The sequence below is a fragment of the Oryctolagus cuniculus genome, chromosome 2 (genome assembly GCF_051225735.1).
Source record: "Oryctolagus cuniculus isolate XC-2025 breed Fujian yellow rabbit chromosome 2, ASM5122573v1, whole genome shotgun sequence".
Classification (NCBI taxonomy): domain Eukaryota; kingdom Metazoa; phylum Chordata; class Mammalia; order Lagomorpha; family Leporidae; genus Oryctolagus; species Oryctolagus cuniculus.
The window spans coordinates 68852791-68865425 of NC_142868.1; the positions used below are offsets into that span (position 1 = coordinate 68852791).

The window sequence follows — 12635 nt, forward strand, 5'->3', positions numbered from 1 at the left end:
AGTCGTGGTCTCATGAAGTTGGAGGGCAGAGGATTTTTCGATTGGAGCAATGTGCAGGGACGTTAGAGCCCTCTGTGTGTCACGTGCTTTTCACCCTTTGCCTGCCCCCTTCCCTGACTGCTGACCTTGTTTACCCTGTAACTAACGTTGCTCTACTTCTGCCAGACGTAGCTGGCACCGCTCCTACCCAAGCCGAGATCACATGGCTGACTAGGTCCGACCAGGACATGGTGAGCGCACAGTGTCACATGTCTCGGATTCCATTCGCAGCTGCCTGGAGGGCCGGGAGAGGCTGGGGCTGGAATCCTCGCAGACGCATTCCAGCTAAAACCTGGACTTCTCCAGCCGGGGAATAGCAGCCTTCCAGTCCGCACAGGAAGAAAGCGTATAGCTCACGCTGATGGAAGCAGGACCAAGGGGACACAGAAGTGACTAAGAGAAGGAAAAGATGTTCTTCAAGACATCAGGAAGGAAGGAAGACTCCTACGGTGGAGACGCATGTCCATAACTCTCTTTCAAGCTATGTTGGGGGGGGGGACACAAAAAAGTTCTCATCTTGACCTCGCCCGCTGCTTGGCCTGCAAATGCACATGGGTGTGAGTTGACCTTGTCCAGAGGGATCCAGGCAAGCTGCGTCCTTACTTCAGTAACTCTAGAACACGGGGATAGCCCAAGGCACTATTTGCTAACAGTACTCATCAGACAGCTGCCCAGGTGTCCCAACCCTCCTTCATTGAACCTTCATAGAACTCTAGGAGTTAACAGCTCGCCCTGCCCTGTATCCCTCATACCCCAGCGCTCTCACCTCTTTGTCCTTGTCACTTAGACCAGGAGACTGTCACTGTCCTTCCCCTCCACTCCACCCACTGCCAGGCCACAAAGGTGCTCCCCTCTTAGAGAATCAGAGAAGGTGTCCTGTAGGAAGAGACTCCTCCAATCCCACCCACCAGAAGGGGGAGGAGTCAGCGTAATTCGGGCTCCCCGGAGTGACAGCAGCATAGACAAAGGCTGAGCAGGGCGGCGAGCGTGGTGCATTGGGACCTGGAATAAGCACAGGGTGTTTGCACCAGAGCTGCAGAAGGTGGCGGAAGATGAGCCTAAGGAGGCTCGAAGGGTCCTCCAGGTCTTGGAGCACCCAGCTGAGCGCTTGTTAGACATGCAGAATTGCAGGTCCGATTCCGGGCGGATTGAACCAGAACATGCATTTTGCCAGGCCCAGGTGACCTGATGCACCCCCAAGTGGGAGAAGGCCTCTTCCAATGGCCCCGGGCAGCTCAGACTTGAGAGGAGTAGGAAGCCTCTGAGAGAGGCAGCGGGCGAATCCCACGCGAAAACATCATTCTCGCTGTGAGGTGACTTAGACACCAAGTGGGTGACAAGGAGGCCAACAAGAGGCTACTACAATGGTCCTGGCAAGAGATGGCCTCTCCCCTCATTGGGCAGTGGGTGTCAGGCGTGGAGACAGGACCAGATTCGACTGACATGGGGAGGGAGGCCCTTCTGTAAGGCGTGGTAGCAGAGGCTGCTTGAAGAAGTGCTGGGGTTTCTCCCCAGTGCCCCGCCCACTGGTGCTGAGGCGGGGCGGGGCTGCGGAGCTGCTGGTGCATCCGGGTGGGAGGAGGCAGTATCAGTGGGCGTGGGAGGCTGACACTCCCTCTGCCTGAGTATGTTGCCTAATGAAGAAAGTGAGCAAACTGGTTTTCACACAGGCCTCACGTGTGTCCATTCGGTGCCTGGTGCTCAGCTACCCCCTGCCTCAAACGAAGCGCCCCTCCAGTTTGAGCACGTGCAAACCTGTATGCCTGCCCTGGGTTCTCCAGGGGGAAATCCCGCAGCCTTGGGATGGAGCCAGGACAATTGTGGTCAGAAAAATCTGACAGTCAAAACCGTTTCTCTTCCCACGTTAAAAATATCAACAAAAGGGAGTGGCTAAGAACTGACAGGCACACTGGAGGTCTGGACAAACCCTGCTGTAGGCCAAGAATCCCCCTCTTCACTGGCAAAACGCTGCCTAGAAGCTAGGTTCGCTAGGGAGGCTTCCGCTGCTGGAACAGAGCAACAGCCTGAAGGAGTTAAGGATCCCAGGGAAAGACATCTGGATTTCTTTTAATGCCGGCATACGGCTAATAAATGAGGCAGGCCAGTTTCCCGGGGATGCATGCTGAGGGAAGACGTGTTTCCCATGAATCAACACACATTAAGGCATCTACTTTAGGATACAGCTGCGACAAGATGGGGGGATGGGGAGGAGGGTGGGGAGGTGCGCAGGTGTCAGAGCCTGCAGGCTAAGCTGCGGCAGAAGTCGCTCAGCCCTGGACTCCGACACGGCAAGAGTTGGAAGAAGTGGGAGCTGGCATTTGGCCTGGTAGTGAAGACCCCAGCGCAGAGGCCCATATCCCACACCGGAGAGCCTGGCTTTGACACCTGGCTCCGGCTTGCGACTCTGGCTCCTTGTTATGGCAGACCCTGGGCGAGCAGGTGATGGCTGCAGTTCTTGGGTCCCTGGTTTTTGTTTCTGGCTCCAGTTTGGCCTGGCCCAGCCACAGCCACTGCAGGCATCTGGGGGAAATGAACCAGTAGATAGGAGCTCTCTCAGCCTCTCAAATAAAAAAAAAAAAAAAAAAGAAAAGAAAGAATTGTTCCAGTGCTGGGCACCTTAGGAAACCTCCCCAGCCACACTTCAGCCACATTGCACTCCTGCAGCCACTTTCCAGGATAAATGAATAGGGCTCCCGAGGCTGGTGAATGGGAGGGAGACCCTGGGCCTGACACCGCCCTCACCGGCGAAGATGCTGCTAGAACCTTCCACCCTCCATCCACCTGCTCTGCCCCAGCAACTGCGGAGAGCATAGCAGGTTTCTCTTTAGATTATGGTGCCGTGAAAGGAAACAGCAGCTAGGGTTATGGATGGAAACAGAGAAAGAACATTTCAGGGCCTGTGGCATTCACTACCGTCTGTGGTAGCACCAACAAGTGCAAACAGTTAAGCCTGTGGCGGAGAGGTTCGTCGCACTGCGGGTTGCACAGATTATTATTCACGGGCACCACACTGCGGAGGGGAAGGAACAGCAGAGAAGGTGACCCAGGTGAGGAAAGGCCTGGAATCAGAAGATCCAGCTCAGCCCCTTCCAGTGCACGTGACCTCAGGCAAGTTAACGGATCTCTGAGCCTTCACGTTTCTCATCTAATACAGAACAGAACAAACTAGAACTATTCAGACGGAACTGCCCTGATCTTTCCACCCTGGCTACCCCAGATCCACCCACATCTAATCTAATCTAATTCCATCTCTCCCTTGTGCAACAAGGAGCATCTTACGGACTACCAGTTTCTGCTTAGCCACGGGGGGAGCCTGGCACCCTCTCCAGAGTGCAGCCTTCGTTTTTTTCCTAAAACCGTCACTTTGTCTCTCTGCTGGATCGTTGTCAGTAACACTATGCTCCAGTATCGCCCCACTTAAAAGCCTCCACCATGTGCAAGACAAACCTCGGAGTCAGACGCCTTTCTCCAGTTACCGTCCACTGGTCCGGTTCCGGCACGGCAGAGAAGAGCTCTCTCCTTCTTCCCGAGGACTCCAGCCTCCGTCCTCCCTCCTGCGCATGCCCAGTGATGCGAGTGGCCACTGCTTCCCTCTGTCCCCAGCCTTCCCCACCTCTCAGTGCTTGCCTCTCTCAGCTCCAGGTGCGCCACCCCCATCGACTTGCAAACAGCTTTCAAATCCTCTCCACCTGTATCTCCAGCCACCAGCCCGGTTCAATTTCTCATCATGCACTAGGCTGTCCTTACCTGGTCTCCACGCTTCGACTCTTTGCAGAGCAGCCAGGAGGTGTCTTCAAAAAGGGAAACTCAGGGAAAGCTATTCCTTGACTCAAAATCCTTCAATGGGAGTCGAGGTTGTAGCACGGTGGGTTAAGCCACTGCCTGCAATGCTAGCATCCTATAGCTGCTCCACTTCTGATGCAGCTCCCTGTTAGTGGCTTGGCAAAGCAGCGGACGATGGCCCAAGTGTTTGGGTCCCTGAAACCTATGTGGAAGACCCAGATGAAGCTCCCAGCTGCTGGTTTTGGCTTGGCTCAAGCCTGACCATTGCGGCCATCTGGAGAGGGATCTAGAGGGTGGATGATCTCTCTAGTGTTCTTTCAAATAAGTAATTTTTTTTTTAAGAGATAGGGATCAAAGCCATTTGAACTACAACTTAGAACTGCCAGCCCCAAGCAATGCATTTGTCGGGAATTCACTGCCCTGGGGAGAGCGGAAGGAGCCACGCTCCACAGCACCAGGCTGAGTCCAGTCTCTGGGGCCAGACTGCTAAGCTCAGATTCATCTGGGCTCAGATGAGGATCGAAGTAATTGTGTGCTTTGATTTCCTCATCTAGAAACTGGGGGTAAGGGCAGCACATGGCCCCAAAGTGTGTAAATATAAACTATTAACCCATATAAATGTGTCTGGCAAGGGGTGGGCATTTGGTGAAAAAGTAGTTTAGGGTGCTGCTCGGAACACCCACATCCCACTTGGGTTCGGGTCCCAGCTCTGCTTCCTGCTATTTTGCACCCTGGGAGGCTGCAGGAGGTGGTTCAAGTATTTGGGAACTGCCAGCTGCATGGGAGACCCAGGTAAAGTTCCAGGCTCCCAGCTGCAGTCTGGCTGTGCAGGCATTGGGGGGTGAATCGGTGGACAGACGATCTCATCTGTCTCATTCAAATAAAAATTAAAATAAATTTAAAAATCTTAAAAACATGTCTGGCATGTGACAACTTTATACATGTTAGTTATTATCCCAAGTAATCTAAAATAGAGAATGGGAGAAATATTTTGTTGAAAATAATTATTTTATTTATTTGAAAGACAAAGTTAGAGAGAGAGGTAGGTCCAGAGAGAGAGTTCTTCCATCTGCTGGCTCACTCCGCAAATGACCTCAACAGCCAGAGCTGAGCTGATCTGAAGCCAGGAGCCAGGAGCCAGGAGCTTCTTCCGGGTCTCCCATGTGGGTGCAGGGGCCCAAGGACTTGGGCCATCTTCCACTGCTTTCCCAGGCCATAGCAGAGAGCTGGATCAGAAGAGGAGCAGCCAGGACTTGAACTGGTGAACGCATGGCATGCCGGCACTGTAGGCCGGGGCCTTAACTCACTGCGCCACAGCGCCGGCCCCTAAATTGCTTTTCTGAGATGAGATAAACGAGGGTGTGTCCCAGCTGGGCCTGGGGTGGGCACAAGCTGAGCTCTGGGGGCAGTAGGGGGGTCACTGCTGGACCTGCCTTCCCTATCTGGGACTCCCAGCCCAGACTCCACCAGGAGACCAGCTCTCCTGGGTGTTGGGGACAGAAGCTTAATTCCCAGGGAACTGGGTAGAAGAGGGTGCTGCTTCACAGTCAGGCATACAGACATCTTGTAGTCAGTTCTGTTTTCTGCTCTGGTTGGAGAACAGGTTTGAGACAGTCACTGACTGGCGTTTGAGGTGCGGGTGGACAGTGCTGGTGAGAGCAGCACTGACCCCAGACAGTGTACCAGGAGAGTTCAGAATCATGAGGTTTGCTTTGTGTAGCAGGGTAAGCAGCCACTTGCCATGCCAGCATCTCATCTGAGAATGGATTTGAGTCCCAGCTGCTCAGCTTCTGATCCAGTTCCCTGCTCTAACGCACCTGGGAAGGCAGCAGCAGATGGCTTGAGTGCTTGGGCCACTGCCACCTATATGGGAAACCTGGATGCAGTTCCTGGTTCCTGGCCCAGTCCAGGCTGGTGCAGCCATTTGGTAAGTGAACCAGCGGATAGAAGGTCTCTCTGTATTTATATATATCACACTGCCTTTCAAATAAATACATTTTAAAAAATTAAAAGTTTTTAGGGATTCAAATCCAAGACTATGAAAGAACTTCCATAGCTCAAGAACAAAAAACCCCAAAGAACCCAATTTTTACAATGGGCAAAAGATTTGGATAGGCATTTCTCCAAAGAAATACAAGTGGCCAACAAGCACATGAGAAAATGCTCAACATCACTAATTATGAGAAAGTGGAAAGAAAGCAAAACCACAATGAGATAGTGCCTCACATTGGGTGGCTATTACCAATACACCACCACCTAAAAACACCCCAGAGAGCAAGAAGTGCTAGTGTGGACGTGGAGAGGTGGGAAGCCTCGCACACTGCTGGTGGAAATGTAAAATGGCATAGTCACTATGGAAAACTGTATGGCAGTTCCTCAACAAAATTACACCTAGGATTCCCACGTGAGACAGCAACTCCGCTTCTAGGTCTATGCAGAAAAGAAAGCAAGGACTCAGAGACGTGCACAGTGTGCACACGCAACATTATTCACAGTAGCCGGAAGGCAGGAACAACTCAGGAGTCTCCCAGGGAGGGAATGGCTAAACAACGTGTGGCTATAAACACAGTGCAATATCACTTGGTGTTAGGAAGGAAGGAAATCCTGGCACGTGCTACGACACGGATGAACCTTGAGGAGACTGTGCTAACTGAAATAAGCCAGTCACAAAACGACAGATAAGGTCCCACTTATGCGAGGTACCTAGAGCAGTCAAATTCAGGGCTCCAGAAAGCAGACGGTGGTCGCCAGGGGCCAAGGCAAGGGGAGAATGCGGAGTTGCTGGTTATGAGCACAGACTTTCTGTTTTGCAAGACGAAGAGAGTTTTGTGAATGCAGGGCACTGATGATAGTACAGAAAGTAAATGCACTTAATTCTACCGAGCTGTCCTCTTAAAAACGTGGCTAGGATGGTAACTGCACGCGTGTCCTTTCACCATAAACTCCCCGAACCCCAGCTCATTATCAGCCTCCTTGCAAGAGGAGTTTTGTTTAACATTTCAAGTATTTGTTCAAAGAGTTTACTTAATGGAGATCTTCTCCTTTCTAATGGTGCTAAGGGAGGCAAGAGAAAGTTACGCCTGCTCTCAACACCTCACACTTCCATCAGAGCAAGAGAGGAAGGGGAGCGTGAAAAAGGGCTTCCTAACAAGAGAGGCAGAGGGACTGAGAGCCTTACTGTGGCTTCAGCACTAGTCCCCGCGGAATCTGGAGGAGGGACTTTGGGAGGTGACCTGTCATGGGGGCTCCGCCTTCTCAGCCTGGGTAACCCACTCATGGGCTAATGGATCAATGGGTTGTCCAGGGAGGGAGGTGGTAGAAAAGCCAGGCTGGCCATCTGTCTCCATGTGACACTCTGCTCCGCCCCAGGACCCCGAGGAGCTCCCACCAGTGAGAAGACCCCTCCCAGACGCCAGCAATGGGCTCCTGGACTTCCCAGGCTCCGGAACCCTGAGCTACATAAACCTCTTGTCTTCACAAATCACCCAGCCGCAGCAACAGAACATGCATGAAGACAAGTGCACAGGGTGTGAGCTCCAGAGGCAGGAAATAAACAGCACCATGGCAAACACAGCATTTGAGGGAGGGAAGAAGACGGACTTCAACACGACCAGCTTGGAAGACTGTGGAGTTGGACTTCAACATGACCAGCTTGGGAGAAATCTACAGAAAAGAATAATCTTGAATGTGGTAGGGAGTAGGGGAAAAACAGAGGAAAAGAGAGAGGCTGGCTGTTATAAAGAGACATCTTCTACAATATTTCTACAGTAAGAGAATTACTAAAGCAAAGAATTCAGGATTCAATTCACCACGGTACTCTTAAGTACAGCCAGTGTCTCCTGAAATGCAGCCTTACAGAGAAGAAAGTACATTCCCAGAAATACCCATCTTATTCCCATCGTGATTTTCATCTCCACAATACAGGAATGTGGCCACAGACACCCTGGCAGGAGGCTTGGGTCGCTGTCTCTGGATGAGCCAAGGTGACGGGGTGCGAGGGATTTGAACCCCTGGGCCAGTCTTCCTCTTCCCCTGTGCACACCACAGCTGTCCCGGGTGTTAAACCAGACATCAAAAGAGATTCTTCACTCACTTCAAATGCAGAAAGATTTATTTTGGTTTCCTTCATTGTTTTTGGAAATTCTGTTTTGGTTTATAAAACATAGAAATAGCCAACACTTAAAGCAAACATTCAAAACCCCAATGTGACAAATTATTGACTTTTTGTGCAATTAAGAATACATATATGAAGTTAGGCTACCAAATAGTGTTATTACAATGACAATTCATTAGTGCAAACCCTGTTGTGCTTGTGTAACACATGTTCTCTCACAAATCCAAAAACAACTGCTTTAAGTGTATAAATGAAAGCTCAATCCAGTCAAAAGTGGCAAAGATTCGCAATATGGTGAAATGCTGTTAATTTCCCAAATTAACTTAAAAAACAAAAACAAAAACAAAACCTTGAGAAGTTAATCCCAGGAAATGATTTTTCCTTATTTCTACACCCTAGAATTTTGGCTTGTCAAATACATTTCATAGAAATCAGGTAGCATTGTGATATTCAAGAACATTTGCTTATTACTGTCCATTTCAAGTACCCAAGTGTATCTAGTCCCTTAATATTTTCAAAGACATGCTTTGCCTGAGAGTTTTTTTGGGGGCAGAAAAGCACGCGAATCACAACATGATCTTTTGATATGAAAACCACATTAGAAATCCGTTGGCCATTACAAACAGAGTGCTTCAGTGAAGAGAAAGCGGACAGTTGTTTCGCCATCACAGCTGAGCGTGGTTGAGCCAAGTAAGTCTTTCTTCCTTGAAATGCTTGTCTTCACTGTAGAGTCTAAGGCAGATTTTTCAGTAGCCCCTGGGGCGGGGCGGGGCGGGGCGGGCCGGAGGGAGGGGGCGGGCCCGGAGAGCAGAGCCTGAGTGCATTCAGTGGTGTGAGAGAGCCTAGAGCTGCTCTCCTGAGAGTCGGTACCTGCCCTGAAGAGCTGGGCGTGTCCTCAGGTCACTGGGAACCTCACGTTCCAGCAGGGGACTCTGGACCCCTTAGGAATCACAAGGGCCTTGGGAGTGCACAGGAGATGGGGATGGGAAGAGAAGGTGGCAGGGATTAAAAAAAAAAAGAAAAGAAACCTCTGGTCCTCTTGTGACACGCGGCAGCCAGGATGGCCGTTCTGTGTGAAGGGGACGGCTCCCCTCCAGGGCACTGCACTCTTCGGAGCAGCAGACAACTGCAGAATCTGCAGGCAGTAGCAGGTATCTCAGAAAGAGCAAAGTCCTAACCCCGCGGTTAGAAAAACAGGGAGACAGAGTGTGGACCTTTGTAACACGGAGCAAGTCTCAAATAACTTAGCACACTGATAGCTTCCCCTTTGCAATGTTTAAGGCTCACTTTGGAAATTGTGTATCACCATGAACATGGCCTGCAGCACGAGGTGACTGTAAGGCAGTGTTCCACTTCCTCTAGCATTCCTATGACAAGAACCCGAATGGACAATCAAGCACAAATGTTTCCTTCCCCACGCTTGCTGTAGTCAAAGTTACCATCACGAAGGCCAGCAGCAGAAGAGACGGTGGAGGTGTGCCATTTCTTCTGAGCGTTCTTCCTCACCCTAAACCTTGATGGTGGAATAGAGTTCATCGATCTGTGACCTGAAATAGTTCCGGAGCTCTGGCCTTTTTGCCTTCATCGTTGGAGTCAGAAGGCCATTGTCGATGGAAAATAATTCATTGTGAAGAGCAATGCCTTTGATCTGCAAACAAACAAGGCTGTTACAAAGGGAGAGGACAGGCCGGTGCCACAGCTCACTTGGCTAATCCTCCTCCTGTGGCGCTGACACCCCGGGTTCTAGTCCTGGTTGCTCCTCTTCCAGTCCAGCTCTCTGCTGTGGCCTAGGAAGGCAGTGGAGGATGGCCCAAGTGCTTGGGCCCTGCACCCACATGGGAGACCAGGAGGAAGCACCTGGCTCCTGGCTTCAGATTGGCGCAGTGCACTGGCCATAGTGGCCATTTAGGGGGTGAACCAACGGAAAGAAAACCTTTCTCTGTCTCCCTCTAATTCTGCCTGCCCCCCCCCCAAAAAAAAAAAAAAAAAGGGAGAGGACAGACGCAACCCAGTCTGAAACACACTAGGCCCGTGGAGGCATAAACACCCTTGCAGACACCCAACCCCTCCCCTCACTTTGGCCAGGCTGCATGTCTTTAACAAAGCACAGGGGTCCTGCTCCTAGGAGAGGAATCAGGACTGCATGTTGGCTATCAGGAAACAAGAATTCGGAAGCTTGGTTAAAGAGTCCTTCCCTCTGGGGCAGGCATTTGGTGCAATGGTGAAGTCCCCACCTGGGCACCCACATCCCATACTGCAGTGCCTGGTTCAAATCCCGGCTCTTCTACTTTCTGTGTGGCTTCCTGCTAATGCATACTCTACTCTAGGAGGCAGTGCATGATGGCTGAAGCATTTGGGTCCCTGCAAGCCATGTGGGAGACCCAGACTGAGGCTACTGGCTTTGGCCTGGTGCAGCCCTGGTTGTTGTGGGGGTCTGGGGAGTGAACCAATGGAAGGGAGCTTTCTGTCTCTGCCTCTTTTAAAAAAATTAAAATAAAAAATTTTAAAAAACCCACACCATCATTCACGCCTCATTTATTTCTTTAGATCACCTCATCTTCTATAATATACTCGTTTTAAAAAATGTTTGAGTCAAACCTTTGTTGTACAAGAATTCGTGCGCTTGGGTGACAGTCGTACCTGTTCAAATGGCTTTAGACCAGCCTCCTTGCCAAGTCTCACCATGTCTTCCAGGATAGCTTTTTTGACGTCCTAAGAAAGTAAGAAAAAGCAGGTACTTCCTCTGCTGGGGCTCCGCACATTTGCAGGAACACAGAGCGTGAAGACAGGACGCCGAGGCAGACTGCATGCTCTGAGCCTCACCTTATTTCTGCAGAGTTCTTCCACCGAGCCTTCGAAGCCTTTCTTCCGGGCCCAGGGACACAACGTCTCCACATCCGGCACCACGATCGCTATGAGAAACGCCTGTAACCCACACAAGCCAGTCGTGTCAGGGCTGGATGCACACGCTCCCAATCAGCAGTTTGTTCTTTCTCTGCCTCACGGAGCCCTGGGAGGGTCTGCCCCCTCTCCACAGGAGGAGCTCCTGGCTCTAAGGTGCAGCTGAGACCAGGAATTCTGCAATTAATGTTTTAAAAGAACCACTAGAAATCAAAACCCAACAGAACCCTAATGTTTATTTACTTCCAGTGTGTGTCTCTGTATGTGTTTACATGCATGTGTATAATATAAAACAGGGTCAGAGAGGGCCGGCGCCGCGGCTCACTAGGCTAATCCTCCGCCTTGCGGCGCCAGCACACCAGGTTCTAGTCCCGGTCGGGGCGCCGGATTCTGTCCCGGTTGCCCCTCTTCCAGGACAGCTCTCTGCTGTGGCCAGGGAGTGCAGTGGAGGATGGCCCAAGTACTTGGGCCCTGCACCCCATGGGAGACCAGGAGAAGCACCTGGCTCCTGCCATCGGATCAGCGCGGTGCGCCGGCCGCAGTGCGCCGGCCGCGGTGGCCATTGGAGGGTGAACCAACGGCAAAGGAAGACCTTTCTCTCTCTCTCTCTCTCTCTCTCTTTCTCTCACTATCCACTCTGTCAAAAAAAAAAAAAAAAAAAAAACAGGGTCAGAGAAACAAACAGGTGTTGGATAACTCTAAAATTAGAGAAAGAAAATTTATATAGATTCATTTTCTGAAACTCTAGTACCTCGTCCTTTACAATCTAGCAGTAATAAAGTTAAATAAAAATCAAAACCATGGCAGGATTCTAAAGCAAAGCAAATAAATGCAATCTAAAAACGGGCACATTTGCCAATGTAAGAAACCATCCTTCTAAAGTAATTATCAAATCTCAAGATTTGTTGTCAAATGATTCACTTGCAGGAGATCAGATCCCCTTCTCTTCCACATCACCGTCTATGCAGCATTTTGGCAAACACACGTTTCACTGCAACACTGCAGGTTTCAACTTTTTGTATTCTCAGTCCACAAATACCATTTCCTCAAATGTGATTTAGGAGGCAAATCTTATCATATCATAAATATCATAAGTCAACTAGGCTTCATGCATTTGGAAACCTTAGACTTTCTTATGATCCACATCAACATTTCCTTCATAGTTAGAAACACACAGTACCCGCCCCCTGAGTATCTTTATTCAACTTCCTTGTTACATCAGGCCATGCCAGGTAAGGTGAAAACATGGAAATTAATGAGAAAAACTGCTCTTCTGCATAGGAGATGCCAAGCAGCGAGACCTAACAATATGTCAAGGGTATTCTGGCACATCAGATGTGGAAGTCACCGTATCCTGCTCAAACTTCCAATCCCACTTAATGCCCTGGAGCTTGAGGCACTACAACGCCCAGCAGCAGAGTTCCCAACCCGGAGAGCACATACCTGCAAGCTTTCTCCGTGGACAAACACCTGGGCGACGGGCTCACTTCGCAGGTAGATGTTTTCAATCTTTTCGGGGGCTATGTATTCTCCTTGTGCCAGCTTAAATATGTGCTTTTTCCTGTCGATAATCTTCAGGGTGCCATTCTGTTTATGAGAGGGAAGGGGGCTCTGAGTGGGTGTGTGGCTGCTGCCCCTGGGATCCACCACAACACAGTACAAGGTAACTGACAGGCACTGAAGTTGAATCCCGACAACATCTTGAAGAAAGCTCGTTATCATTTCATCTCACGGGGAGGGAAACCAGGGCTGGGAGAGATGAAGTAACTCACGCAGGGCCAACCAGAGAAGAGCCTCC

General features: G+C 50.5%; 1 protein-coding gene across 8 annotated transcripts in view; it reads right to left on the reverse strand.

Moving 5' to 3' along the window:
* Positions 1 to 7915: 7915 nt before the first annotated feature.
* Positions 7916 to 12635, reverse strand: part of ACSL1 (acyl-CoA synthetase long chain family member 1) — a 67537-nt gene continuing 62817 nt past the window's right edge. For 7 of the 8 annotated variants that reach the window (XM_070068333.2, XM_070068332.2, XM_070068337.2 and 4 more), the window contains exons 18-21: positions 12281 to 12424; positions 10760 to 10861; positions 10577 to 10648; positions 7916 to 9584 (exon numbers count right to left, since the gene is read on the reverse strand). In XM_070068333.2, coding sequence (XP_069924434.1) covers positions 9444 to 9584; positions 10577 to 10648; positions 10760 to 10861; positions 12281 to 12424 — 459 coding nt within the window. In that variant the 3' untranslated portion in view covers positions 7916 to 9443. The remainder of the gene's footprint in view (positions 9585 to 10576; positions 10649 to 10759; positions 10862 to 12280; positions 12425 to 12635) is intronic. The other variant, XM_070068338.2, reaches the window with a different exon arrangement.